The sequence below is a fragment of the Aspergillus ruber genome (assembly GCF_000600275.1).
Source record: "Aspergillus ruber CBS 135680 unplaced genomic scaffold scaffold00017, whole genome shotgun sequence".
Lineage (NCBI taxonomy): Eukaryota > Fungi > Ascomycota > Eurotiomycetes > Eurotiales > Aspergillaceae > Aspergillus > Aspergillus ruber.
In genome coordinates, this window is record NW_024467313.1 from 204,861 (window position 1) to 231,753 (window position 26,893).

At 50.8% G+C, this 26,893-nt stretch overlaps 10 protein-coding genes across 10 annotated transcripts; 5 read left to right on the forward strand and 5 right to left on the reverse strand.

Moving 5' to 3' along the window:
* Window positions 1-205: 205 nt before the first annotated feature.
* Window positions 206-2,370, forward strand: EURHEDRAFT_413429 (uncharacterized protein). The gene is made up of 3 exons (XM_040782172.1): window positions 206-305; window positions 366-491; window positions 570-2,370. The coding sequence occupies exons 1-3, from the start codon at window positions 282-284 to the stop codon at window positions 2,205-2,207; spliced, it is 1,788 nt and encodes a 595-aa protein (XP_040637895.1). The 5' UTR covers window positions 206-281; the 3' UTR covers window positions 2,208-2,370.
* Window positions 2,371-2,808: 438 nt separating this feature from the next.
* On the reverse strand, window positions 2,809-5,186 carry EURHEDRAFT_441842 (DUF803 domain membrane protein; the record flags this gene model as incomplete). Its single annotated transcript, XM_040783474.1, has 2 exons — window positions 2,809-4,211; window positions 4,265-5,186. Coding segments are annotated over 2 exons (2,325 nt in total), but the record flags the coding sequence as incomplete, so codon positions are not given.
* A 1,493-nt stretch (window positions 5,187-6,679) lies between these two features.
* Window positions 6,680-7,397, forward strand: EURHEDRAFT_98253 (uncharacterized protein). Its single transcript, XM_040787710.1, has one exon. The coding sequence runs from the start codon at window positions 7,059-7,061 to the stop codon at window positions 7,359-7,361; it is 303 nt and encodes a 100-aa protein (XP_040637897.1). The 5' UTR covers window positions 6,680-7,058; the 3' UTR covers window positions 7,362-7,397.
* Window positions 7,277-9,259, reverse strand: EURHEDRAFT_413432 (WD40 repeat domain-containing protein). The gene has a single exon (XM_040782173.1). The coding sequence runs from the start codon at window positions 9,215-9,217 to the stop codon at window positions 7,433-7,435; it is 1,785 nt and encodes a 594-aa protein (XP_040637898.1). The 5' UTR covers window positions 9,218-9,259; the 3' UTR covers window positions 7,277-7,432.
* A 13-nt stretch (window positions 9,260-9,272) lies between these two features.
* EURHEDRAFT_413433 (proteasome regulatory particle base subunit RPT2) lies at window positions 9,273-11,113 on the reverse strand. The gene is made up of 4 exons (XM_040782174.1): window positions 11,049-11,113; window positions 10,912-10,977; window positions 9,775-10,843; window positions 9,273-9,722 (listed from the first exon to the last, which is right to left on the reverse strand). Exons 1-4 carry the CDS (start codon window positions 11,049-11,051, stop codon window positions 9,469-9,471), a joined length of 1,392 nt encoding a protein of 463 aa, XP_040637899.1. The 5' UTR covers window positions 11,052-11,113; the 3' UTR covers window positions 9,273-9,468.
* Window positions 11,114-11,403: 290 nt separating this feature from the next.
* EURHEDRAFT_413434 (E2 ubiquitin-conjugating protein UBC1) lies at window positions 11,404-12,652 on the forward strand. Its single transcript, XM_040782175.1, has 4 exons — window positions 11,404-11,491; window positions 11,580-11,955; window positions 12,015-12,301; window positions 12,362-12,652. The coding sequence occupies exons 2-4, from the start codon at window positions 11,695-11,697 to the stop codon at window positions 12,534-12,536; spliced, it is 723 nt and encodes a 240-aa protein (XP_040637900.1). The 5' UTR covers window positions 11,404-11,491; window positions 11,580-11,694; the 3' UTR covers window positions 12,537-12,652.
* Window positions 12,653-12,914: 262 nt separating this feature from the next.
* On the forward strand, window positions 12,915-14,315 carry EURHEDRAFT_458218 (TFIIH complex kinase subunit CCL1; the record flags this gene model as incomplete). Its single annotated transcript, XM_040784484.1, has 2 exons — window positions 12,915-13,256; window positions 13,332-14,315. 2 exons carry the CDS (start codon window positions 12,915-12,917, stop codon window positions 14,313-14,315), a joined length of 1,326 nt encoding a protein of 441 aa, XP_040637901.1.
* Window positions 14,316-14,925: 610 nt separating this feature from the next.
* EURHEDRAFT_458481 (uncharacterized protein) lies at window positions 14,926-15,942 on the reverse strand (the record flags this gene model as incomplete). Its single annotated transcript, XM_040784507.1, has 1 exon — window positions 14,926-15,942. The coding sequence occupies one exon, from the start codon at window positions 15,940-15,942 to the stop codon at window positions 14,926-14,928; it is 1,017 nt and encodes a 338-aa protein (XP_040637902.1).
* Window positions 15,943-16,909: 967 nt separating this feature from the next.
* Window positions 16,910-18,967, reverse strand: EURHEDRAFT_516144 (T6SS phospholipase effector Tle1-like catalytic domain-containing protein; the record flags this gene model as incomplete). Its single annotated transcript, XM_040786441.1, has 3 exons — window positions 16,910-16,943; window positions 17,108-18,789; window positions 18,848-18,967. The coding sequence occupies 3 exons, from the start codon at window positions 18,965-18,967 to the stop codon at window positions 16,910-16,912; spliced, it is 1,836 nt and encodes a 611-aa protein (XP_040637903.1).
* A 3,584-nt stretch (window positions 18,968-22,551) lies between these two features.
* On the forward strand, window positions 22,552-26,147 carry EURHEDRAFT_403563 (peroxidase/cytochrome P450 family protein; the record flags this gene model as incomplete). Its single annotated transcript, XM_040780226.1, has 5 exons — window positions 22,552-22,968; window positions 23,028-23,367; window positions 23,417-23,621; window positions 23,677-23,908; window positions 23,961-26,147. 5 exons carry the CDS (start codon window positions 22,552-22,554, stop codon window positions 26,145-26,147), a joined length of 3,381 nt encoding a protein of 1,126 aa, XP_040637904.1.
* Between the last annotated feature and the right edge of the window lie 746 nt (window positions 26,148-26,893).

The following is a 26,893-nucleotide window of genomic DNA, read 5'->3' on the forward strand; positions in this document are numbered from 1 at the left end:
TGGTAGTACTCTGTACTATGGAAATGCATTGCTCTATGCTGTTCCTCTATACAGCTGCAAGGACATGTCAGATATGCCATGTCTCGTATCGTCAAGAATCTACCATCTGTCACTCTGATTGGTCTATTCGCATAGTAAGCCGTGATCTTACCGTTACACCTTACCGCTGTCTCGTGATGGCGTCACAACTGGGCTTCACCATTTCCTTTCTAGTCTTTCTCTCTCAGAGCTCCTATTAATGCTATTTGACTTTCTGGCCTGAACACACCACTGTCGTGGCCATGGAGACCGCTCCGCTCACCTTGGTAGGGTCTTTTCCCACTGAGTGATCTCCGTTACCACCTGGCTAGATCTGACGATATCAGGCTCATACCCATGCGCGCAACGCAGTCCTCGAGACACGCAAAGCAAACCCCGTAGCAGCGAGCGAGGAGCATGACCTCGCGGCTGGCGAGTTTTCCACTGCTGCTCACTCCAGCTCTGACCGCGAGGTACGTACCGGACTTGGATTCCATCCCTACGAACCCCGCGTGAGCTGAAAGAAACCAGGAAACTGACATGATTCGCAGGCTCTGAGGACTCTTCAACTACTAGAAGGCCACCATAAGAAAATTGCAGAGATTCTTCGTTTTCAGCATGAAAATCCCCCGAGTGCTGCAGCGGCAGAGACTGCTTCGCCCGCCACTACACCGGGGTTGAATGCCCAACAGCCGGTTGCTCAGCAGCCCCCAAGGCTTTCCGGGAATAAACGGCTGTCGACAAGAGAGACGTCATCTTCGATCGCGAGTAACCTGGCCTCCGCACGGGGCATTCCGTCGCATCCTCGGCGGGCCTCCCCTGCATCACCTACGCTTTCCTCGCAGCAAGCCGGGGCCAAGATGACGGACAGCCCACCCAGGGCCAGGACAGGTGAATCGAGACTACGAGGCGCGCAATATTATTCAAGTAATGATCGCGCAGGTCGTGTGTCAGCACCCCAACAACCATGGTCCCCGCCAAACATCAGCCCTACGGATATCACATCCCAGCAGGTTGTTCCAGCAGATGCAATCGTCTCCCCTAGACAAAAAGGTATTACGGAAGAGCCTTTTCAGCGTTTCTATTCTACTTTTGAAGGCCTGATCTCCAAGATATCTGCGCCCCTGGCATTCGCAGGTCTCCCGCTAGGAACAGATGCAAGCCAGGCAGAAACTACGAAACGCAAATCCTCCGCGGAGACGAGATTGGATCGTCATCAGGTCATTTCTGACCGCCCCAACACATCTGCAGAGCCAGATGTCAGCAAGATATTCTCCAAGGCCGCCTTGCGAGCTGTCCGCGATGGAACGAATGCAAGCCCGAACACTACCGCAGAGTCTTTCTACGTCGTCCCCACGACTGGCGGTACTGTCTCGTACGCTGGAATACTAAGCAGAGCCGAAAAGGAAGCGCGAAGAAACAGCTTTGAAGAAGCTGACGAAGACTTTGTCGACGCTCGCGAAACCCCGTCCCCTGAAATGCGCTATAGCATGACAGGCGCCAAGTCCAGGGTAGCCCGCGGCACCGAGAAGCTGACAACCCTACAAAATCCCAAAACGCTGGAAGAGTTGCAGATGGAGAACCAAGCCCTGAAGCACTTATCAGATACGCTCTCGAAACGTCTACACATGTGGGAAGTCAACGCGCAGTCTTCGTCAATGGCTCTGCAACAATCTATACGAGCAATGCACCACCTTCCCTCCCCAGAATACCACCCCCTACCGGCACCTCCCGGAGGATCAGCTGCTACATCACCCATCGCACCACTCTCCGCCGGTCCATCTATGACAGACCATGAACAACGCATCAAGGAACTCGAAGAAATAGTTCGGACCAGCGAAAAGGACCTCAGTCAGGCAGGTCGTGAGAACGAGAAACTGCGAAACGTGCTTGGTCGATATAGAGAACGGTGGGAGAAGTTGAAAGAGGGTGCAAAGACTAGACGTGAGACTCAGGTTCAGGCTGCGCAGCAAAGTAGAAATGAGAGTGCTGCGGCGACATCTACTGCCTCTACTCCTACTCCTTTCGCTGCTCCTAACGATAACGACAAAACGACAGATATCGGGGCGCAAGAGGACCACGAGACTTCCTTGAAACCAGAGGGCGAGGATGGAGACAACACCCCGGAGCAGGAGCAGGAGCAAGATCAGGGATCCAAGGACGTCTCTGAAGATCAGCTGGTATCATAATCATACTGGACGGCCTGGTTTTACATGTCACAAGCAACGGTACGGTGCTCAAAAATGGATCAAGGAATAGGGTTTTGTTAAGTGATTATATGTTGCATGTAAAGTGTCCTATTACCATGCTATTTGCAATTAATAATATGGTTCATTTCATGGCTATATGCATTCGTAGCATGATTTAGTTATTGTAAGAACTGCTATGTCTAGTTGGAATTCGAATGCTAGCACATTGCGATAATGAACTGTGTACAAGATACTTCATCAGAATGAAGGTGGTATACACTCGACGAAGATAAATATAATCATCAGGTTAAATTCAAGTCCCATATGTGCACAATATATATCCCCACAAACCAACAAAATAAACATATATACTCCATACTGTTCACAAATCTATTAAAATGGTACTTGACAAACACTGCACAAGACAAAGACAATGCCGAGCCATCGATATCCCACATGAGAAATGAAGATGGTGATGTAAAGCGAGGAGTAATTGGAATATGTACCCCGGAGTGAGCCGGCCCACTCCTTGAGAAGCTGTCGTATATGTGCTTCTATTTCATTGCTGATGTGCGTTTCCTCCTGATGCAGTGGGTTGTTGTTCGCTTTCGTCGCCTTGGACGGCAGATTCGTTGATTGGTGGTTGTTGGTGTTGTTTGCTGCCTCTGCGGAGAAGTCCTCCTAGCCATGCTGGTCCACCGCTCCATGAATCGCTGAGGCTTCGAAGGCGGTTGAGATTAGAGACGTCTTCGTTGTTGTTTTGAGATCCATGGTTGATGCCCTGAGGGGGCCTTGGGATCGACAGGCCAGTGGGTATCCCCCCTGTCGAGTTGAGACGACCAGTAGACACTTTGAATGGAGAGTCCTGGTTCTCCTCGACAGCTCCGTCAGAATCGTATTCGGCTTCTCTGGCTTCGTCCGTTCTGCGAAGTGCACCGTCCAGGACCGTCGTGCTCAATTGCTTCCTCCTGTCTGTTCTTCTCCTGCCCTTTCGCTCTTTCACTGGGCTGGACTCGCCACGACGGAGAGATTCGGCTACTACTGCACTGAATCCTCCGGAAAGGGCGGGAAGAAGTGGACCAGGTGAGAAGCGCATCGAGATAGAATTGCGCATCCTACGGGCTGTAGGCGTTTCCGGAGCGGCAGGCTGGGCGGGATGGGTCTCTAGTGCCCCGACGTCGTCATTCTGTGGGGCATTGCTCTCCGCACCTGGTGCAGGTGGAAAGCGGAGAAGAACCGTCGATCCCATATTTTGGTCGGGAGTCTGTTCTGGAGGAGTGACTGGGCGAATCTGGGGTTCTGATGCCGGTGAGTCGACAAGACGTTCCTGGGAATCAGCCCAAGGATTGGTTATAAGCGAGTGAGGAGGTTCGGGAGATGGTGCCCGAAGGGATTCAGCGGTTAGCGAGCCTTCGAAAGAGGGGGCAGTCGACAGAAAACCCCTTGGTGTAGGGTGGTCATCTTCGAAACCATCAATGCCCTGGCTGAGTAGTGACCCCCTAGGCGACGGTGGCTCCTCATCAAGAGCTTCGGGCACTCGTTGTAATGGCTTATGTACCCTCGATTCTGGCCCTGGGGGGGTTACATCGACGTTATCATGGTAGCGCTCTCCTAACAAACCGATTGCCTGTTCCTCATCGTCCACAGAGTAGGTTGACTCATCATCTGCACGAACTCTACCGCTTGTGATGAAGTATACACCAAGAAATGTCATGAGACAGCCACCCACGAATTTCCCTGCGCGCTGGGCACCGAAGGACTCGAAATCACGGTAAAGAATGGCACTTCCGATGATCACAGAGAGCGTAAAGAGGACGAACTGAGTCGGGATCACTTGGGTCGAATCAAACCGCTGAAGGGCTCGGTTTATGTAACGGATTTGCATCAAAGCACTGAAAACAAGTATGAACACCAACAGATAGGTGACAGGAAAAGTTATTACATGCCACAGAGTATAGGACAGCAATGAGGAGACGCCTTTGGTGGACAAGGCCGTATATCCACCTATGTTGAATAAGCAATTGTCACGCGCTGAGATCAAGACGGGGGCAGCATACCAAAGAGAGCAACAAGCCCAACGTCGATGAGAATAGTCTGCGAGCCATGCTTCGCACTCATCCACATGAGAGCGACAATCAAACCTGCGGTCAGACCCAAGTACAGTTCAAACTCCCACTGAGTTATCATTTTCCAGATATCGTGGGGGCCAATCTTTTCCTCGGACGATTTCGCACTGATCACGACCACCACAGCTCCAGCGATTGAGACAAGTACACCCAATAAATCCCGTTTGCGAAATTGTTCCTTCAACATGAATGGCGCAATGACACAATTGGAAATCAAAGCGACGACGCCCAAAGGCGAAACAATAGATGCTGGTGCAAAGCCGTAGGCCATGAAATTGCCTGTCTCCCCCAGAACCATGAGCACAATTCCAACCCACCAGTACGGAGAACGAAGGTACGATTTGCGATGGACCTTATCCTCGGGTCGGACTGTTTGGTCAGAAAAGGTTGATTCTTGTAAGCCACCATGCGAAGCAGACTGCTCGCCCTGTTGGTCCCGAGCACGGGAGTTGCCATCGCGCGCATGTTGCGGGTCCGGGGATTCGTCCCGATACGGCTCGAAAATTGGCTCGTGGTGTCTTCCTCTTGGCTCATCATGGTATTCTCCAGCATTACCATTAGCGCCCGCCGCATCTCTGCCTGGGCGCGTCCTTTTCCAGTCCGACTCCTGTTGTATCCTATCATGCGTCCATTCCTTATCAATCCGGATATGAGCGTAGCGCTGAATATTGAGGGCGAGAGAGATCAACACATTCCCGACCAGGGCTGTACTGATACCGATTAGGGATGACCATTCGTGCATTCTCCCTGGGCCGCTTCCATGGCCGCCCGAGAGTGTCTGATTCGAAGAAACGGATGACGGAACGATAGTCGAAACGAACCCAGCGAGCAGACCTGCTGCTAACGGCTCCTGGGCGTGGTCCATTGCTGGCAAAAAGCTGTACAAAAAAGAAAAGGAAAAAAAAAAAAAAAAGTCGACAGGGCACTGGCCCCGTACGAAGGAGGGCGTCGCTGTAGTTTAATAATCAGGCGATCGCGAGCTTCGAAGGATCGACTATCGTGTCAAACCGCCGCGATGATCACCGATAAACGTTCACAATAACAGGATTGCATATATTCCTCCCTCTTCGACTGACACTCTGGTCCCGAAAAAGATGGGTTTCTTCGCGTCAACGCTGTGGACATCGGATCACGTCGAAGGAGCCCGCATTCTGTTCTGGATCGATATTGAATCCCCTGAATAAGTCCGTGCACGCGATAAGAGAGATCAATAGCAAAATCAGGGGAACGCTTTCTGAGTATCGATAAATAGAACAAGAACGGTCGTAGAATTATCGCGTATTCCACTAGGAGTAACTTGTAGGCGAACGGGGAGATCGGAAGAACCGGGGATCGAAAGTACGGCGGAAAAAACGATAACGAGCAACAGCAGACTGTATAGAACACCCAAACATCAACAAACCCTCTCGATGGTGATGGAGAAAAGAGGAGGAAAGAAAGACAAGCGAAAAGAGGAGAAGAGGAGAGGGGAGAGCCTCAGCTGGACAAGGAACGCCAAATGATCATGTTTCTCACCGCCTTTACATCCAACGTCATTTCTCTTCTGGGTATACAAATTATATACACCTTCATATTATCCTATTCTAGGAATGAACCAAGGTGCTATACCGGGGACCTAACACAGCGAACTTCATGTGACTCGAGTGACCCTGTTGTCTGTTTGAGCAGTCGAACATGGCTTTCTATACACTTTGTCAATCTTCATACCTGCCCTATAAAATGCCTGCTGGCATGCTGGACAACCAAACCAGACAAGCAGGATATGTCTCAAGCATCACAACCGCCTCAAAATGCATCCGAGTTCTTCGAAAACGCGATATCTTGCCTGCCGTCTGAGATCGAGTCTCTCAACGCTTACAACGCAAGTCTTGTGGAAATCCACAAGAGCAGTAGAGTAGCAAACTGGGAAAATGGAGCAGAAAACCAGGAAATTGAAGCCCAGGCCGAACATTACACAGACGAATGACTGATGCTGAAGTGTTAGAAGAAAATACTAGAAGAATATATCGACGAGGAGCAGGGGTTGTATCCGGATACATATGCTTCGCTCATGCGCGCACGTCGCGAAGATAAAGACGAAGAGAAAGCGATGGAGCGGCCAGCATGAACGCGTCAAAAAAGCTGTTATGGAGCGATACAACGCTTCGATCAAAGCGTGTCCTTCAGCCTGGTGCCATCCACTAGATGAGTGCGCAGAAAGCGAGGTAAGAGTCGTGCACTTGGTACTGGATAGCTTTTAATCAACTGAGATGTCATATCTTTTTGGCGTTGGCGAGATGCCACGCATGGATCCCCGCGATGGCAGGTTTCCTTCAGCTACTCATATCATATCACCTGGAGTAACTCAATGGGCTTAACATTGCACCACAGGGTTGCAGAGGCCTAGTACCGGGGCGAGATCGCCATTGTACCCACCCCGTCCGAGGCTCCTGACGAAATCAGTCAATGAAAATTTGTTGTCTTCAATGAGAATATCCGTAAGGAGGTCGTCTACTGTTGGACGACAACTTGGAATTTGAGTTTAACCCGACCCTCATCCCCCGAGCGCAAAAATAGCTAACCATATGGAAATACTAAGATATCGATGGCAGGATCCTTCAGCTCCGGGGAGAGAATCGTCCAGAGAAGCGGTATCTTTAATTCAGATACCTCATGACTTATTTCCACCAAAAATGGCTGGGGGACTTGAAACGGGTGGATAGCATCGAGAGGACATATTTGGGCAATGCCTGGTCCATACCTTCGCCGCACGATGCTAAAAATTCTAGCCAGAAAGTCCTTAGACTTGGTGCTCCCAGAGGCGTTTAAGAAGATGGTGTCAGAGATAACATTTGGAGAATCTAAGTTATCCCCAGCCATTTCTCCGGACCAGGAAAAAATGCTTGCGATGTCCCGGCAACGTGATGCAGAGGCTATATGGATTCTAGGGAATGGATTTACCGTGACGAGCATGATTATTATAGTGCGGATGATAATGATAGTGATAGTGATAGTAGCGAGAATAGTTGGTTGCTGTTGTCAGTGGTAATGCAACATTCGATATGCTCATACTAGTATTGCCGTGCGTAAATATGTATTAAACTAAGAAATAACAAGAGATCACCGCCTAATCTTCTTCTTATCAGGCTGTTCCTCCTCCTCATCACTAACGTCCCGATAAATTGTCTTCGGCTGCGTCTCCTTCCACGCATTCGTGAAAATCGGATCCTTCTCAGCCTTCTCCGCATACTTCAACAACGCCTCTCTCGGATCCTCATCTCGCATCGAGCTGAGCGGGATATTCTCCCGAATATGCCTCTCATCAGGCTGCGACTTGGCAAACGGCGTCTGCAATGGTAAATGAGGCCGTCGGGGATCCTTGGGCCTCCCCGACGCAGTAAGGCCAATAGTAGGGTGTCGGGCGGACCAGGTGGAAGAGCCGTAATGTGGGACTCCGTTGGATCCGACGACAACGTTTTCGCCGGAGAGGCCCTGGGAGAGGTCCATGGTGAGGTTGGGGTCATCGTCGACGTGCCGGCGTTTGGGGGCCTTGGACATGACCATTGCGGCGCCCTTTGTGGAGGTGTTGGGGTTGTAGAGGACGTGGGTTTCAGCGTTGGCGGAGCCGGTGAGGATTTGGTTAAGTTTTTCGTGCCAGAGTACGGTGATGAGGGGTGAACCTGGGGTGACTGGTGTGACGAGTTCAGGCCTTAGGGTTGCTGGGTTGAGGATGTGTAGGTGGCCCGTCTCGGAGCCTGTGAGTACATTTGCGGAAGTAGGGGAGAATGTGATGTTCGATGTTGCGTAGCGGGTGGAGCTGGAAGGATGATGAACGGTGGTGATCGGTTGCTTGAACTTCCTTGTATCCCAGAGCTTGATGGTATCGTCGCCGCCCTTCGATACTACAAGCCGTCCGTCCGAGCTGACATCCAGCCCGCTGGTCCATGTATCCCGAATGTGCGCATCCCTAATCTCCCCACTGGGCCTGTGATATGGCCCATTCCCACCCCACAACAGCAAGCTCCCATCGAGAGCCGCAGCGACAAGGAGATTGGAACCACCTTGCTTCGGGGTTCCCCAAGCGACAGCAGTCATCTTGCTCCGGCCAGCAGAACCCGCCACCCTCGACTTATGCACGATAACCTCCTTTTGTGACCGTCCGACATTGGCATCCCAAATGCGTACCGTGCTGTCCGTCCCGGCAGTAACACAGAGATTGTAATCCGTTGGATTCCAAGCTCCGCTAGTCACTTCCGATACATGACCCTTTGTATTGTGCAGATCCCTCAGATACATATCTCCCTTGACAAACTCGACGAGTGTTTCGCCATCTCGATCCAGAATACGTGGCTGCGGCGTCGCGGGTATAACCATGACATGGCTCGGGGTGATGGGATTAAACGCTGCGTAGTGAACGGCATGTGTCTCCTGCGCGGCGGACTGCTTCTTCACGGACGGGTCGACAGACTTGAATGCGCGTACGGTCGTCGGCGTCATGGAGGCAAAATCATGAAGCTTAATCGAACAATCATTGGACCCGGTAATCAACCGCGACCCTGCTGGGTCTACGGTCATGGTAGTCACGCCGCGTTCGTGTGTTTTAATAAGAAGCTCATGCGAAACTGGGAACTCGTCCTCGTCATCCTCATCCGAGTCATCATCGTCGGAATCATCGTCATTGTCATCGCGGGCCTCCTGTTTTCCGAACTTTGTCTCGGGTTCTTCTCGAGTCTCAGCGCCTGCGCTGTCAGTCAACTCTTTCTTAGTATCATCGCCATCGGGCTTGACCGAGACTTCCGACCGCTTGGTGCGGTCAATCTGTGCATTTATATTGGTAGTTCGTGTTTGCTTCCCAAAGCTAGTTGGGAAGAACTGCTTGAATGCATCCTCGTCAAAGCCATCCATGGTCATTAACCTGTAATAGCTCTAGAATTGATGGCAGAACAGTTTCGATGATGTTGGTTTTCTTTTGTTATATTTGCAATGTTTGCATTGTTTACACCTAGCTTCGGCCGATGACGACATAGCTTTGATTATGCCAAATCAGGAAATTCTACTCCTACGGCTACAGTAGACCATACTGGAGTTTGGCTCATTTCGTTATTAGAATACAACCATTAAATCTCTAATGACATATGGCCCTGTGTAGACTGCATCTACAGATACAACCCTTCAATAGGACCGCCATCCTGCTTCGTCTTCATAATCCGTTCCTTGGCCGCACGGAAGTCGTCCATTTGCACTCTCATCCGGCGTTCTCTCAGGGCCATCAGACCAGCTTCTGTGCAAATGGCACGGATGTCGGCACCGGAAAGATCGTCCTTCTGGTTGATGAACTCATCAAGGTCGACATCATCACTGAGAGACATCTTCGAAGTGTGCAAGGTGAAAATCTTCTTCTTGGTGTTTTCTGCGGATTGTTAGTTAGACTGATCGCTGCAGGATAGTTCAAGGGGACTTACGGTCGGGGTTCTCGAAGAGGATCTTCCGGTCAATACGACCCGGCCGAATCAATGCAGGATCCAATGTTTCGATCTTGTTTGTTGCCATAACAACTTTGACGTCTCCGCGGTCATCGAAACCATCAAGCTGGTTGAGAAGCTCAAGCATAGTACGCTGGATTTCACGCTCTCCACCGGAACTGGATTCGTAACGTTTGGTACCGATCGCATCAATTTCATCAATGAACACAATCGAAGGCGAATGCTCAGCAGCGACCGAGAAAATCTGGCGAACGAGACGAGGACCATCACCCAGGTATTTCTGGATGAGCTCACTGCCGACAATACGAAGGAAAGTAGCGCTAGTTTGGTTGGCCACTGCCTTTGCCAGCAATGTTTTTCCTGTACCCGGAGCACCGTAGAGAATGACACCCTTTGGAGGCTTGATACCCATCTCTTCGTACAACTCGGGATGAAGCAACGGTAGCTCAACCGACTCTCGCACTTCCTGAACCTGCGACTCAAGACCACCGATGTCTGCGTAAGACTCAGTAGGTGCCTTATCGAGCTTCATCACCGAGACAAGAGGATCGGATTCCTCGGTCAACACACCGACCACCGAAACTGTCTTGTGATGCAGCAGAACACTCGCACCGGGCTCCAGAAGATCTTTGTCGACGAAAGACATAATAGACACGTAGTACTCGGGCCCTGTTGCACTTGATACAATCGCGTGGTCATCGTCAATCAACTCTTCCAGGTTGCCGACACCCATCGGACTCCCTCTCATGTCATCGACCCGGCCTCTCTCATCGGCATTTCGATCCATGATATCCATGTCACCCTGGCTAACGGGACCCTGCGTTGCCTGCGCCTTAGCTTTGCGCATACGTTCCATGTTCTCCACGTATTCTTCCTCGAGCAATAAGTGGTCATGAACCCGTTGCATCCGTAGGTACCGGAGTTTACATCGCGAGTTTGGATAGATATCGGGAAGTTTGGCAGCGGTACTCGGGCCCGCAGCCTTTCGCTTCTTACGTCCGATGCGAGTGGTAGGGGGAGGAGGAGGCTCGTATCTAGGCTTGTCCTTCTATCAAGACGCTGCGTCAGCGGTGGTCATGGCCATTAAGATACCAGAAGAGTTTATAGTAAATCTACCTTCTTGTCCTTCTCGTCTCTGCCGTCCCCACCAGGGCCTCCGCCGATGTTAGATTGTTGATTACCCTGTTTTCAAAAACATGTTAGAGCAAGGTCGTAGACAAGAGAAGGCGATAAAGCAACGCTTGGACACGCACCATCGTCAAGAGACAGCTGCAAGAATTGTTGAAGAAAGGGTCGATGTAAAAAAAAAAAAAAAAAGAGTTACCCCAGGCGCAGTTATATCGCACTTCCGGGCAACACTGCTGGGAAATGGAGTGATGATATTCGAAGGAGGTGATGTGATGGAAGAGAGCTGGAGCTGTTGTCGCCATTCGTGTCCAGCGTATGCTGCACGTGATGTACCGCCTTTGTCATATTGATACCTCAGGCAGTAAATATATGTCTTTATGTCTGTTGCTGCGTCACTTTTTCGAAGACTTGATTTATACTTGATATTACTGGAAGCTAAGCTTTATTATATAAGTTATCAATACTAGTGCTTGCCAGCAGGCAATTATTTGCTTAATCTACGCTATTGTTAAATCCCAATATCACCGATCTTACAGTGATTGTTCCCCTCATTTCGAGTTCTAAACTAGTAAGTGGGATACCTTGTGGAGTACTCGATGCTAAAATATCTCACTTTCTTGACGACCAGAAGATACTAACACCTAGTTGTATCAAAGCCTCCGAAACTTCAACGACAATAGGTCGAACACCGTACCTCAGTTGAACTGCCCTAAAACCGCCATCCTCTGAAGCTCACATACTTTCACGACTTAATCGCACACAGCTAGCTCAATGGCTTCCCACAGATCTCGTCGCATTACGAAGGAGCTCGCTGATATCTACGCGGATAGCCAGTCACAAATCGGAGCGGAACCTGTGAGTGGTGATGAAGACATCACCCATCTTCGTGGTTCATTTCCTGGTCCGCCGGGTACCCCATATGAAGGAGGCACATATTATATCGATATCAGGATCCCTCTTGAATATCCGTTTAAGCCGCCTGTTATGAAGTTTGAGACGAAGATCTGGCACCCCAATGTTAGCAGTCAAACAGTGAGTGCCATGATCCCGGAGCTATCGCATGAGGAAATGACTGACGGTTGCTTCTATAGGGCGCGATTTGCCTCGATACCTTAGCCAGCGCGTGGTCGCCAGTCTTGACTGTTAAATCCTCTCTCTTGTCGCTACAGTCCTTACTTAATACACCCGAGCCCAAGGATCCTCAGGACGCAGAAGTCGCCAACATGCTTCTTCACCGTCCGAAGGAGTTCGAGCGTGTTGCTCAACAATGGGCAGTGAATTATGCAGGAGCTCCGCAAAAGAATGCGGGAGAGGGTAGCCGTGACGCAGACGAATCTCTTCGACAGGAGCAGGGCCAACAAAAGGACGATCTGGCAAAGTAAGTTGTCTTGGCTCCGTGTTTTCTTGCGCACGCAATGCTTAATTCATCACTTTGCAGGTACGATGGGTACAACAAAGACCTAGTCGACCGGTTCTGCAGTATGGGATTCGACGTCGAACGAGTCGTTGGCGCTTTCAAATATGTTGGAATTGACCGGTTGGATGGGGAGGACTATGAGCTGGACGAAGAAGAAATGGGGGATATTACTGCAAGGCTTTTGGGAGAACCATAATTGATGCGTGACGATCTCGAGATTATTTTGCTTTATATTCATACTGGGATGCATGGTGCATGGCGGCTCTTTATACTATTGTCTGGCGGTTTTCTATCTATGACTCTATTTAGGACATCAATGTCTATAGTTCTGTTTCTTGATCTCTCCAACTGGTTTCGATAAGGCTGATAAGAGCGGAGCACGTGGCCTTGACTTCATTTTTTGTTCCTTCAACCACATCATACAAACACTACTTCTATTCACCCATGACTAGATGAAATAATTGACCTTCTTCGCTATATGCTTGCTGAGAAGATTTGCTCTAGTTAAAATTAATCACCACTGAGTCCCACCACAGCCAGACTCGAGTCAATAAGCAAATCGCATACCTTCATCATGATCGAAGACGACATCTATCGTACCTCATCCCAGTTCCGAATTTGGTCCTTCACGGAGGAATCACTGAAACAACTACGCGCCACGACAAATACCATTGCCAGTGAGAGAGTACGAGCTGCACTGCGGAGGGCACGAGAGGCGCGACAGTCGGCCGCCCCGTCCGCGGCAGGAACACCGATGGCAAACCAGTCCGGAGGCGAGGCAGGTGGCAAGGGACCTGAGGAGAGGAATATTGAGTGCTTGATACCGGAGGAGGAGCAGGAGTTGGTGCGGTATTATTGCGAGAAGACCGTGGAGCTGGGGGAGACGTATAAACCGCCAATGCCGTCAATCGTGCGGGTAAGCACCATGAAAGAACTGCAGAAAAAGGGAATTGAATTTCAAAGAAATGAATACTAATGACTCATGCGACAGGCAACAGCAATCCAATACCTACGGCGCTTCTATCTCACCAACTCCCCCATGACCTATCACCCCAAATCCATCATGGCCTGCGCGCTCTTCCTCGCCACAAAAACAGACAACTATTACATGTCCCTCCGCCAATTCGCAGCCGGAATCCCCGGTGACACAACAGAAGAAGACGTAATCGCCCCCGAATTTCTCATCATGCAAAGCCTCCGCTTCACCTTCGACATCCGACACCCGTTCCGCGGCCTCGAAGGAGGCATTATGGAACTCCAAGCCATATCCCAAGGTCTAGGCCAACCCTCCCCCCTCCAACCTCACCAAACACCAGAAGGCCTCCGACAGCATCTCTCATCAATCCCCCCAGCCCCAAACACTTCTTCCTCACAATCCCTAAACGACCGTCTCGCCCGCGGCCACCACACGACCCGGGAGATCCTCAAATCCGCCGCCCAAATGACAGACGCCTACTTCCTCTACACCCCATCTCAAATCTGGCTATCAGCATTCCTTCTTGCCGACAGACCCCTCGCCGAATTCTACCTGGACACCAAAATCGGTGGACCCCACGCAATTGACCCCACCAGCCCCCTTCACGCCCTCCGAGAAAAACTTCTCACAACCCTAACCAGCTGCTCAACCCTCCTAAGCGCATACAAACCCCTCTCCACAGACCCGGAACAAATGAAAACCCTCCGCCGCATCGCAAAGAAACTATACCATTGCCAGAACCCAGAGAAAGCGAACATCGCGGGCCAGAAGCGGATCCCTGCCGCTGCGACGTCTTCTGGTGCTGCCACTGCGGCTGGGACGCCGGTTGCTGGTGGGGAGAGCGGTGCTTCGGAGAGTGAGATGGAGAGGCTGGCGAAGAAGAGGAAGTTGGAGGGTGGGGGAAGTAGTGGGCCGAAGGCTGATGATATGTTTGGGAGTGAGTTAGTAACACAGCGGAATAAACTGCAGGATCTGACTAGTTATCCTGAGGGTGGGTAGACGATAGAATGAATAGAACATACTAATTTCCTAATAGTATAACACCGTCATGTGGATACGCGGTTTCCGGTCAAATGTAGATATGATAGTATCATTGCCAATACAAGCTACAGCTATCCATATTCACACGACAATACCATATCAGCTAAATAGAGTCATCCAGCCAGTATCCATATCAAAAGCAACATGCGCCTTGATACCCAATCCATAAAAAAGAACAAGCGCCCCCAGCGAACCTGCGCGATCCTCAAATAACTCCGGTGCCGTCAAATACAAAAACCGAATAATTGACGAGACAAGACAGCAACAGGACATTCACATGTCTATGAGACAGTGTTGTTGGGTATCAGCAAATTCCGAACTGAAGCGCCAGATCAAGAAAGTTCAAACGCGAAATACAAATGATACAAATGCGCATTGACTCCGGGGGTAAAGCAAAGTATAAGCGATGAGAACATATCCGTAGTACGTGGTAGACACTCAGTTGAGGTTGGGCCATTTGGACCCCAACGTGGTCAGCACCGTAGTTTGTTGTTAAACGAGAGCCAGGCTATTGCCTGTAAACTCTTGGTCAGTCTGCAAGCACAAGGTTTCAGACAGTGTAGACCATTCAATCCTCCCAGATGGTTTCCAAATCCAGGTCCTGACGACGTTCAGCACCGCAAACACTCCACCGTTTTCGCTTGTCGGCCCTGACACCATAACCTCCCCGCACCAGCGAACCAGCAGGCCCCATGGCATCTGACGTTCCGCGCCGTCTGTTCCCCGCACCCGATGCCTCTGTCTCATCGATCCTGTCAGCAGCCGCTTTCAAAGCCGCGACCTGATCTGCCTCACTGGCCGCAGCCTCCGCATCTGGAATATCAGGGATCGTCTCCAACGAAGATATACTGGGGCTGCGAGAACGCAAGCTTGTGGGTGTCGAAGGCATGGAAGACGCGGACGAACTGGAATAGGACGGGAAGGCTTCGTTGTATTTCGAACCGAGCATCACTGGCGAAGAGGAGTGTGTAGGAAAAGGACCGGGACTACTAGCGTTGCCCGAGTGAAAGTGAAGCGGGGACGAGGGCCGTCGACGGCCCATCCGGGGGAAGGTATGGTGGGTGGGTATCGCAGGCGACACAGCATGCGCTGACTCTGCGTCCGTATGTGAGGATGTGTTCATGGCGGTATCGAGTTCCGAATGCTCTGCAATAGGTTCTGATATTCTCAACGATGCCATCCTAGACTCAAGAGCATCCCCCGTAGCGACCTGCAAGAACGGATGGCGTTTACCATTCTCGAGTGGATTGGAAGTCGGGGCCCCGCGACCATTCACGAAAATATATCGACCCCGGGAATCCAGCCCCGGAGAGGAGTAAGCGCGCGTCATGGGAGGCACATTCGGAACCTCGGCCAGCGAACGAGAACGGAAATGCGACCGGGCCAAAGGGGAACGGCTTTGAGGTGTCATCACTGGCTGAGGTGGTAGCGACAAGGTTATCATGACATCGTTGGATCGTTGTATCTTTCCCGTCGAATCCGTAGTAGACTCTCTGGTTGCTGTGGGTGCTGCTGGTGGCCCTGAATCGAAGGAATCGACGGATTCCACGGGACTTGGAGAAGACATGAACCGTTCTGACGACATTCTCTTCTGTTTCCTGAAGCGACTTAAAAAAAATTTCTGGACGAACCACGCGAGGATCTTCTCGAATTCAGATCGACTGCATGCTTGGGTAGAGAAGAATTCCGGAGCCTTCTTTTTGGTGTTTGCCCCTTCTCCTTCACAATCCCGAAGAGGCAAGTGCGTAGAAAATAGTCAAAAACGAAGCTTTCCCCTTCTTTTCTATTTTTCAGTCCCCTTTTCCCCTGAACCCCCGGGAATCTCTCAACGTTAGGTCCAAGTGAGCAGACCAGAGAAGTCTGTCTTGGGGGAAGAAGAGGAAGTGGCCCAGGAAGCGACACTGCTTAGAAGGTCACGGGCCGGCGAAACCGAGGATCGGGAGAGGGCAAGTGACCGTCTCTTAGTAACTCTTTATCTCAAAGTAAATTGATTGTGCGATAAATAAGAGGCACAAAGAAAGAAAAAAAGCAAGGATATAAAAAGAAATCCAAAGAAAACGAAGGAACACTGCCAATCAAAGAAAAAATAAGGAGGCGATGAAGGAGCGCCCGTCCGCGATCTGTGTGGGAGAGAACAGAGAACCACCAATGCTGAAACGAAGTCGACGCCCAACTGCGCAGCAGGAACAGGACTTCAAAAAAGAGGCGAGAATGCATGATTCATGTCAGCAGCTGTTAGAGGTAGTAGTCTGGATCGGGTCAGACATTTCGAGATTGGCGTCGCATCGTGAATCCTGCACTGAATGGCCGACAGATGCATGCAATACACACCTACACACAGAGAGAGTGATGAGTGGGCAGAGAGATACGGCACTGTGGCTGCTTATATATCCACTGAATCTTCGTCGTTTTCACCCGTGCTCAATGGCTGCGCTGCACCTCGCTTGCATGCTGTCCTTGTCCTACAACGCGCAAACTATACACACTCGATAGAAGCCGGGATTGGAATCCTTCATAGATACCGGACGGAAGTAAACGACAGCTTACATGCATTAGAATCTATTATGTTGCTTACATACATTATCACTGGTACTATCCAACAACTCAAAATGGGGATATATGACCAAAAAAAACAAGAGGAAATCAGGATCGCTCCAAAAGAGAGAAAGAGAGATTAAAGAGAGTAAGAAAGAAAAAAAAGAGGGAGGGAGAGAGAATGTGGCCATCACTGGTTCTCCTGGCACTTCGACACGCTCTTCCGCACATACACTTGCCGGACGGGGTCGCCTTCGTGATCCTTGACAACCCACTCTCCCATCCCATATTCTGGTGGTGCTTTTCTAACACCACGGCCTCCTCCCCCGACAATCAGGTTGCCAGGCCGGTAGTCGGGGTTGGCCTCCATACGATGAAGGGCAGAGATATGAACCTGCGCATCTAAGGGGATATCTCGCACTTCACCACAGGGGAGAGGCCATCTGATGGGCTTCCAAGATCCGTCCGGTTGCAGGTCCATTCGTCGGAAGGGGAGATATTCCATCAATCGCCAGGTCATAACAGAGGCAGCGGGTAAACCGTTGCCAAACGACAGACAGTCATGTATCCAACCCTGGGTGCTGCCCAGGTGTAGGGCGGCGTGGAAGTCCCGACTGGAGGGCGAGCGTTCCTTCTCATTGCCGCATGACCCAGCCAATTTCACTCCTGCGTTACCGTTACTGGTGTCCTCGTTCCAATCACTGTTCTCGCGAATGGGCGAGAACTCTCCGTCAAACTCCTCCATGCATTCAAATTGCTTAACCTTGCGGGGGTCGAGCTGGAGCCCTGCGCGCCAGGCCTCTTGCACCATCCAGACCAAGGGTGGGTGGCTCAGAGGCCATTTCTCACCATTTTCCAGTTTCCAACCGCCGCCAATATCGGCGTGACAACCTGGGAACCACACCTCTTGAATATCCTGGTCATCGTCATCTTCTTCGATGCCGCTGGGCACTTGCAAAGACAGCCCCGACTGCCCACTCTTGATCGACACGAGATCCTCTGCGGACGCTGCCGTTGGGATGGCAAGGTTGGGCCTGGGCCTGAGATGCGTGGCGGGTGCACGGTACCGATGGTCTGCGTTATTGTTCGAGCTACTCGCCGCTTGCGAAGTGTGCGATGGACGACGCATCGATGGGTTAGGTGCTGCCTGACTTGTCCCGTTGGTGCCATCATTCACAACAATGGCCGGCACGTCCTCATGGCTCTTTTCAAGGTGCAAATGATGCTGCAAGTTTTGCCAGGCATGTCTAGACCTCGATTTCTTGGCCTGGGGCTTTGCCCCAGAGATCAAATCCTGCCGAAACTTGGCGCGACGCTCATCAATTCCGACGGCATGTCGGATAACCCTGGCAGAACTGCGCGCGGTGTAAGGGAATTTACTACGTTGCATCCAAGCGGACTCGAAACTCGGGACACTGTTGACGGTATCGAAAAGACCCATGAACTTGATGCGGGTCACAGGCCGAGAGAAAGTTTCGCGAAAGGCCTTCATGAACATGAACAGCTTTTCCTTCTCCACACGGTCTTCCTCGGTATCGCCTCGCCGCTGCTGCCACTTGGCAAAGGTTTTCCACGCGAAACGCGTTAGCTCTTCGTTTCCGGCCTCGAGCAAGCCGACGCAGTCCAGCATTTCAGAGAGGAAACGGGCAACGTAAGAACCCCGACTGAACCCAATAAAGTAGATCTCGTCGCCAGGTGAGTAGTAACGCATGAGGAACTTGTATCCGCCCATGACATGTTCTGCGAACGAGGATCCGACGGCGGAGTCTTTGGCTTTCAGATAGGCAGACTTGATGCGCTGGAATCTCCCAGTGTGGGAGAACGACTTGGAAGTGACATAGGTTCCAATACCAGGTTGGTAGTAGTGAAATTGGTGACTTTTGCTTCGGTCCAGCATCTATCGACGTCAATGTTGGCTCCTTTTTCGTATATGTTCGTTTTACATATCAACTCACCCGAAAAATCTTGAGGACATTACTGTCCGACTCATCGCCAGCAAACTTATTCCCCGTGCCATCAAAACAGAGCACAAACTGTTTGGGAATGGGAGCAGGTCCCAACGGTGCAGCCTCCATAGCCTCCATTGTGTCTACGCTCTTGGCCTAAGCGAATGAAAGAAGCTTGAAGGTGGTTATTATTGATAAACCAAGAGAACCAAGAAAATACCGAAGGAAGTGACACAGGGGGAAAAGGAACCGGACAACTCGGACTCCTTGCCGTCGTGGAGAATAGAGAAGGGTTCGTTGTTATACAGGACCACAGGCAGGGGGAGAGAATGCAAGTTGACGGCTCTTGGGGCCGAGCTTAGCTACGAAATCAGGGGATTTAATATGTCCAAAAGACGAAAAAGATGCAAGCCGAGTCAGGCGAGTCAAAAAAAAAAAAGACGGCTCTGCGATGCTCATGATCCTGCAGAAGTGGAATGTCCGGTTTTTTTTTTTTTTTTTTTCACCACTCAGCCTCCTCCGAGGGGTATATAATAATAATAAGAAAAAAGAAAAAGGAATTAACTTCGTGCACGACAGCGGGTGTTTAATTCGACGAGCCAAAGCGTCAAACTTCACCCGAAGCAGTGGGGATTACGAAAAGGAGGGATAAGGATACGAAGCAAGAAAAAGGAAGAGAGCGGGAGGCTGGGAAGTCCTTTTCTGAACGGACAAACAGATTGGCACATTCCCTTACCTTGTGCGTTCATGCACTAATTCCGCTCTGGGATTGACATGCAGCATATCCTGTACGGGGATTGTGACTAACAAGCCGGCTATTTGGTAGGATTTGAATTCTAAAGAGGGGGTGTTTGCTTGTGGGGACTGTTCTTCCTACTTGGAATACGGAGAATGTCCTCTATCTGTACAAAGACAGGCACATGGCGGAAGCGTTCATCCTGTTCCTGTCCAGCGGGAATACGCCAGCTTCAGCCTAGGTCGGTGTTAGTGGGAGCAGATCGCACAGTTCGCACAGCGTCCTGCTCGCCGGATGATATCGGTATGATCACTGTTCTTACAGGCAAGCATCATATTGCTGGGATCCTCACTTCCAGAATAAGTAACAGATGACAATATCATGGCTTCATACGACAGCCGACCCTGATCGAAACCCGAAAACATGGAGATTCTTCCCTGTTATCTCGGCGCATGAGACTCGATGTGAGAAATGCCCGTCACTTACTTGTACTCCGGAGTACGTCCACAAAGCTGTCGATCGCTTCTTTTTCTTCACACTAACAGAGAGAACCTACTCTATTAGGGTAATACTATGGTTCTCGAGTGGGTGCCGGTATCCGCATGTATCTATACATACGGATACGAAGTGCATACAAGTACCTATGCATACCGAGAGATTCTGCATGTGAGCTCTCATGTTCTCTCATGTCCAGGGCTGACAAGCAAGGGATTCTTAACAGGATGTGATCAAGTCTTTGTTTCTATCTATCTATTTGTGTTCTTTGCTATGTGAAGCCCACAGAGCGAGAATCAAACTGAATTTAGGCTGCAGCCCTCGCAAAAGGGAAGGTGGGTTGCTATTTGGCTAGTAAAACTAGCGTTTTTAGTGATATGGAGCACAGGCACATGGCAGTACGTGCTTGCATGCAGACTGAGATGGAAGGTCTTCATCTGTTGCAAGGGAATTCTGGAATCTTGTCGACGAGTACGGGTGCTTCACGGAGGATATACAGAGGATGGCATTATTTCTATACTTCCATTCAACTTCTATCCATATCAATCGCATGGGGTTTACTGGTAATTGTAAAGTACATACCGTAAATACAATACCATACAATACTCGGGAACACCCGCTCGTCCGCCATGAACCGTCTTCACCTCCATTTCTCTCTCTCTCCTCCACCGCTGAATCAACATTGGCCAACCTTTGGGATTGCCAGCCCACCTGCCTAACCGGCTTATACGACCGTCCTTGTTCTCATTCGGTACCGATATACGGTCCCTGCACGCGAAATGGTCCTACCGCACAGCCAAACCCCGGTCGGAGATCGTATGAATCTTGATCTAGGATGAGTGATAGATGGTAGGCGATACATGCGACCATGATGGTGTAACGAACTTGCCGGGCATATGTACTTGTACTTATACTTGTACATTATGCTCGACTCGATTGACGGAATACCGAATACGCCAAGTGGACGGGTCCGTCTTGAGGAGTTTGTGGCTAGCTGAACATTCGTAAGGGGTTTTGCTTCGAGCAAAAATCTTCAGCCAACCGAGCACACGGACTGCTTGTCGATCTGGGTTAGCAATGGACCGGCACCGATTGGATTAATATTCCACTGTCCATGGTTCTTATCCCGTCAAACTTATCCCAATTCCGTCGGCTAATCAAAACCACATCTCCACGCTGTTTTAGCTAGTGGAGGAGCTGAGAACTGAAAGTCCTTATGTTTTCCCGGATATGGTACGGAGTAATCGGCTGGGATGTCGGTGAAGCTGCCAGCCCCTCCCTCCGGAGGATGCATGCCCAGGTCTTGCAACGTCGAGATGCGTTGGTTGGAAGCGATCTTATTGATCGGTCGTACTTGGGCATCACTGCTCGACATGTACAGAGTCGATATCTGGTGCTTTGTACTTCATGAAAATGCTCGCATTGTACAATAATACCGAGTCTCTAGTGAAATATGCCGTGACGGAAATCCCGGGATGGAGATGAGGGAGGGTCCCAAACCACTACTTGGGACCTTAGCCGGACCCACAAGTGGGGGGAGCACTTCAGCTCTGGTTCAGCTGGATGATTATCATTTTATAATCTTCGATTTGTGTGGACACCTTCTGTCGGAGCGGAGTACGAAGCCTCCCGTATTAATTTGTGGTCTCGATAGCTGGATGATGATCCCGGACGAACCTGAGATCAGCTCCCAAATCCTTGGCTTATAATTGGATTTGCAATATGCATCCCAGTTTCATCGCCCGTGCTTTGGGAATCTCCTATTGCTCATGGGCCCGATTGTCGTTGTCAGCTCTGAGAATACGAAATACCTCACTAGGATTCGCCGACGCCATGTGCAGGATTCACAATTCACATCATTGAGGTGACCTAGCCAGCTAATCATTTGCATGCATTTTTGTCATTGCGTGGCATCGTTATTCGAGTAACCTACATCGTACGGTACAACATGATTCAACCAGCGCATACAGCGTCGCCCAGCTGAAACCGCAACCTATGAGAAAAGAAAAAAAGAAAAAAAGACAGAATTGCTGTTACCGTGGCTTCCCATTCGAGAGGTCCACACATTCCGGCTTGTCGACATGATTTCTAAAGATATACGATTGACATGTGTGACTGCGTTGTATGAATGGCAGTCCTTTAAGGACGGACAACCTGTGAGTAGAGAGACGATTGGGACTATCTACGCAGTCTAAATCTGAAATAGCGATTTGACTCCCACCAAGACTGAACTATTTACTATCAACCGGATCTGATGGGCGGCCGGTGGTCCACCGTCTGATTCGAGTGCAGCGTCCTACTTCACTTTGTCTCCCCTTGTTTTTTATTTATTTTTATTTTTTTTTATTAGCCCCATATCTCCGAAGTATTAAACTTTTGGTAAATTCTCCATATGTTAATTCCTCTTCCTGCTCTTTCTTCTTCTCTGTCTCTTGTTTCTTCTGTTGTTGGTGTATTCACGGCTCTGTTGATATTGCACATTATGTTACGTCGATTCTCAACGAACTTCAAGAAGTCCAAGGGCGACAAGGAGGAGCGTCGTGAGGCCAAGGAGAATGGCCAGGTCAACGGAAAGCGTCACTCGCTAGTTGCACCCATTCGCAAATCGACCTCCCCGCCGTCATCCACTGCGGAAGAAGAGACTCCCCAAGGCGCAACACGCAATGCTGTCCAGTCTACCTTTGAGAAGTACTCGCAAGTTATCCATGCCTCGACGACCCCTCTGCCCCGTCAGACTGGAGATTCCACTTTTCTCGAGCAGGATACCACTCAAGGGATTTTCGGTGACATCAAGGCGCTTGGTTTCCGTGATGTGAATACTTTGAAGGATCTCATCAAGAGCAAGGCCTCTGGTGAGCTTGTCGATGACAAGACTATGCTTATGGAGCGGATTATTCAGGTATGCGCTCCTTATTCCCATGACGTTATGCTCCAATCGCTAATTTGAATATGATGTAGCTCGTCAGTGGTCTTCCCGCCGGCTCCAAGAACCGTGTCGAACTCACCAACGTTTTCCTCGACGAGCTCTGGAACTCGTTGCCGCACCCACCACTCTCGTACATGGGAGACGACTACCAATATCGTTCTGCAGATGGCTCGAATAACAACCCGACTCTCCCATGGTTGGGTGCCGCTAACACGGCATACTCGCGCTCCATTCCCCCATTGACCGTTCAGCCCAGTGGTCTGCCAGACGCGGGCCTGGTGTTCGACAGTCTTATGGCCCGTGAGAAGTTCAACCCCCACCCTAATAAGGTTTCGAGTTTGTTCTTCGACTGGGCCTCTTTGGTTATTCACGGTATGTTTTCTTGCGTCTGAAGCGATGGAGTGGTGCTGATTTGCAACAGATATCTTCCAAACCGACTATCGTAACCCTAGTATCAATAAGACCTCCGCCTACCTCGACCTTGCCATCTTGTACGGTGACGTCCAGGAGGAACAGGACTTGGTCCGTACCCACAAGGATGGTAAACTGAAGCCCGATGCATTCTCCGAGCCTCGTCTCCAGGCCTTCCCCGCAGCTTGCTGTGTGTTGCTTGTCATGCTGAACCGGTATGTCTCCTGTCAATGCGATAACTGAAATATTGGCTAATTAGTTATCGAACAGTTTCCACAACCACGTTGTCGAGCAGCTTGCTCTCATTAACGAGAATGGCCGCTTCACCAAGCCCTCTCCTAAGCTGCCTGAGGAGCAGGCCAAGCAGGCCTGGGCCAAGTACGACAACGACCTCTTCCAGACCGGTCGTCTGATCACCTGCGGTCTTTTCATCAACATCACCCTGTACGACTATCTCCGTACTATTGTCAACTTGAACCGCAGCAACACCACTTGGTGCTTGGTACGCATAACCGCCCTCGTCGCTATTGATAGTAGTACTAATACCTGTATAGGACCCTCGTGCTCATATGGAGAAGGAGGGCGCTACCCCTCAGGGTATGGGTAACCAGTGCTCTGTTGAGTTCAACTTGGCCTACCGCTGGCACTCCGCCATCAGTGCCAATGACGAGAAATACACCGAGAAGATCTACAAGGAGCTCATGGGCAAGCCCGCGGAAGAGGTTACCATCCCGGAGCTTCTCATCGGTCTGGGCAAGTACGAAGCAAACTTGGACCGTGACCCAGCCAAGCGCACTTTCGCCCACCTTGAGCGTCAGGAAGACGGTACTTTCCGTGACGATGACCTTGTCAACATCTTGTCAAACGCTGTTGAGGATGTGGCCAGCTCTTTTGGTGCTCGCAACGTTCCCAAGGCTCTGAGGGCCATTGAGATCCTGGGTATCAACCAGGCTCGTCGCTGGAACGTTGGCTCCCTCAACGAGTTCCGTAAATTCTTCGGCTTGAAGGCTTACGACTCGTTTGAGGAGATCAACAGTGACCCCGATGTTGCCAACTCCCTCCGTCACCTATATGAGCACCCCGACTTTGTCGAGCTCTACCCCGGTATCGTCTCCGAGGAAGCCAAGGAGCCCATGATCCCTGGTGTCGGTATTGCCCCGACCTATACCGTCTCCCGTGCGGTCTTGTCCGATGCCGTTGCCCTTGTCCGTGGTGACCGATTCTACACTGTTGACCAGAACCCGAGAAACCTGACCAACTGGGGTTACTCGGAGTCTCGCTACGACCTCAGCGTCAACCAGGGCTGTGTCTTTTACAAGCTGTGTCTCCGTGCTTTCCCCAACCATTTCAAACCTGACTCCATCTACGCCCATTACCCCATGACCATCCCTGGCGAGAACCGCAACATCATGAAGGACCTCGGCAGGGAGTCGCACTACTCCTACGACCGTCCTTCCTACACTCCTCCCAAGGTGAACCTGTCGTCCTACTCCAATGTCAAGCGCGTGGTCGAACAGCCCACAGACTTCCGCGCCCTGTGGGGTGAGGTTCCCGCCTTCGTCTTCGGCAAGACTGGCTACGAGCAGTTGCTTGCTGGTGACTCTTCCTTTGGCACCCAGCAGAAGGAGGCCATCACCCAGGCCTTGTCATCTGAGGAATGGAACAAGCATGTGAAGGCCTTCTACGAGGACATCACCCTGCAGCTCCTCCGTGAGAAGACCGGTCGCCTCGCTGGCAGAAATCAGATCGACATCACTCGCGACCTCGGTAACTTGGCGCACACCCACTTTGCCGCCAACGTCTTCTCGCTACCTCTGAAGACTGCCGATAACCCCAAGGGCATCTTCACTGAGCACGAGCTGTACATGGCCCTGGCCGCCACCTTCACCAGCATCTACTTCGACGTGGACCCCGCCAAGTCCTTCGCTCTCCGCCACGCCTCCCACGCCGTCGTCCAACAACTCGGCCAAGCCGTCGAGGCCTCCCTCAAGGGCACCAGCGGCTTCCTCTCTGGCATCCTTGGCGGCTCCCGCAAGACCCCCAACGCCCTTTCCGAATACGGCGCCAAACTTATCAAGCAACTCCTCGACAACGGCCTCAATGCCTCCGAAGTGACCTGGGCCCAGATAATCCCCGCTGCCGTCGGCATGGTCCCCAACCAAGGCCAAGCGTTCACCCGCATCATCGACTACTTCCTCTCTGCTGACGGCGCCCAACACCTCCCCGAAATCAACCGTCTGGCCCAGGAAAACACCCCCGAATCCGAGGAGAAACTCCGCCGCTACGTCCTCGAAGCCATCCGCATCAACGGCGCCTTCGCCGCCTACCGCGAGGCCCAAACCTCCGCCATCCTCAACGACAACGGCCGCGAAATCTCCATAAACCCCGGTGACAAGGTCTTCGTCGGCTTCGCTGGCGCAAACCACGATGCCGAGGCCTTCCCTGAACCTAACCAAGTGCGCCTCGACCGGCCCCTTGAGGCTTACATTCCCTTCGGCGTTGGTCCCCACGCTTCGCTGGGCAAGGACACCAGCCTCGTTGCTCTTACCACTATGCTGCGCGTTGTAGGTGGCCTGCCGAACCTGCGCCGTGCTCCTGGTCCCCAGGGCCAGCTGAAGAAGGTGCAGGCTGAGGAGGGATACACTGCGTATATGCGCGAAGATAACAGTGGACACTTCCCGTTCCCGATGACGTTCAAGGTGCACTTTGATGGGGAGATTCCTGGTCCTAAGCGTGGTTAATTGCCGTGTCTCCGTGGTATGGTGATGAGTACGATAATTCTACGAAGGTAATGGGTCGATATAATCGTGGATCTTTGGTTTATGGCAGAATGCTCTTGTTTATCTCGAGATATCCTTTGTTTTCATGCTTTTTGGTTTATTTTTATTTTTATTTTTTTCCTGTCTGTCTGCCGATAATATGATAATTGTTATGTTAATAAATATTAGTTATTGATTGAGATTTTGCCCTAATTCTACAGTCACGTAGTATGTCGAGTAAGACGAATACTTGCCACAATTTGAGCAATAATAAACAAATCTCAAACGATATGAACAGGGATCGTACGATAGCGACCAAGGCAAGGAAACTGGTATCCTGGAGCTAAACCCTGCCAATCGCAGTATCTAGTAACAAGACCATGCTCGGCTCATCCAGATGAACCTGGGTCCGCACTGGATTGATTGGTGCTTAGCCTTAGCCTTTTTCTTTTTTCATCTGTGAAGTTCAAAAACCAAAGAGTTTCTTTGTGATACTGCTTCACTAAATTTCTCTCTTACTTGAACATCAAAACACTCCATGAGCATGGCAGGAGAAAATCCTTCGCGATCCATGATTTGAGTATCTGCACCGGCAGCAAGAAGATATTCAACTGTCTTGTCATTATTAAGTATCAAGTATCATGGCGTCATGCAAAGGGGTCCGGCCATTGGCTAGGCCTGTGCGGTTTGCATCAACTCGTTGATCTATGAGCAATAACTTCAGCAGG

Coding starts and splice junctions, on each gene's coding strand:
- EURHEDRAFT_413429 (XM_040782172.1), top strand. CDS start 282: ATGGAGACCGCTCCGCTCACCTTG. Junction 306..365: donor AGACCGCTCCGCTCACCTTG/GTAGGGTCTTTT, acceptor TGACGATATCAG/GCTCATACCCATGCGCGCAA. Junction 492..569: donor ACTCCAGCTCTGACCGCGAG/GTACGTACCGGA, acceptor CATGATTCGCAG/GCTCTGAGGACTCTTCAACT.
- EURHEDRAFT_98253 (XM_040787710.1), top strand. CDS start 7,059: ATGCCTGGTCCATACCTTCGCCGCACGATGCTAAAAATTCTAGCCAGA.
- EURHEDRAFT_413432 (XM_040782173.1), bottom strand. CDS start 9,217: ATGGATGGCTTTGACGAGGATGCATTCAAGCAGTTCTTCCCAACTAGC.
- EURHEDRAFT_413433 (XM_040782174.1), bottom strand. Junction 10,844..10,911: donor GAGACGAGAAGGACAAGAAG/GTAGATTTACTA, acceptor GCGTCTTGATAG/AAGGACAAGCCTAGATACGA. Junction 9,723..9,774: donor CCTCTTCGAGAACCCCGACC/GTAAGTCCCCTT, acceptor AACAATCCGCAG/AAAACACCAAGAAGAAGATT.
- EURHEDRAFT_413434 (XM_040782175.1), top strand. CDS start 11,695: ATGGCTTCCCACAGATCTCGTCGCATTACGAAGGAGCTCGCTGATATC. Junction 11,956..12,014: donor CCAATGTTAGCAGTCAAACA/GTGAGTGCCATG, acceptor TTGCTTCTATAG/GGCGCGATTTGCCTCGATAC. Junction 12,302..12,361: donor CAAAAGGACGATCTGGCAAA/GTAAGTTGTCTT, acceptor ATCACTTTGCAG/GTACGATGGGTACAACAAAG.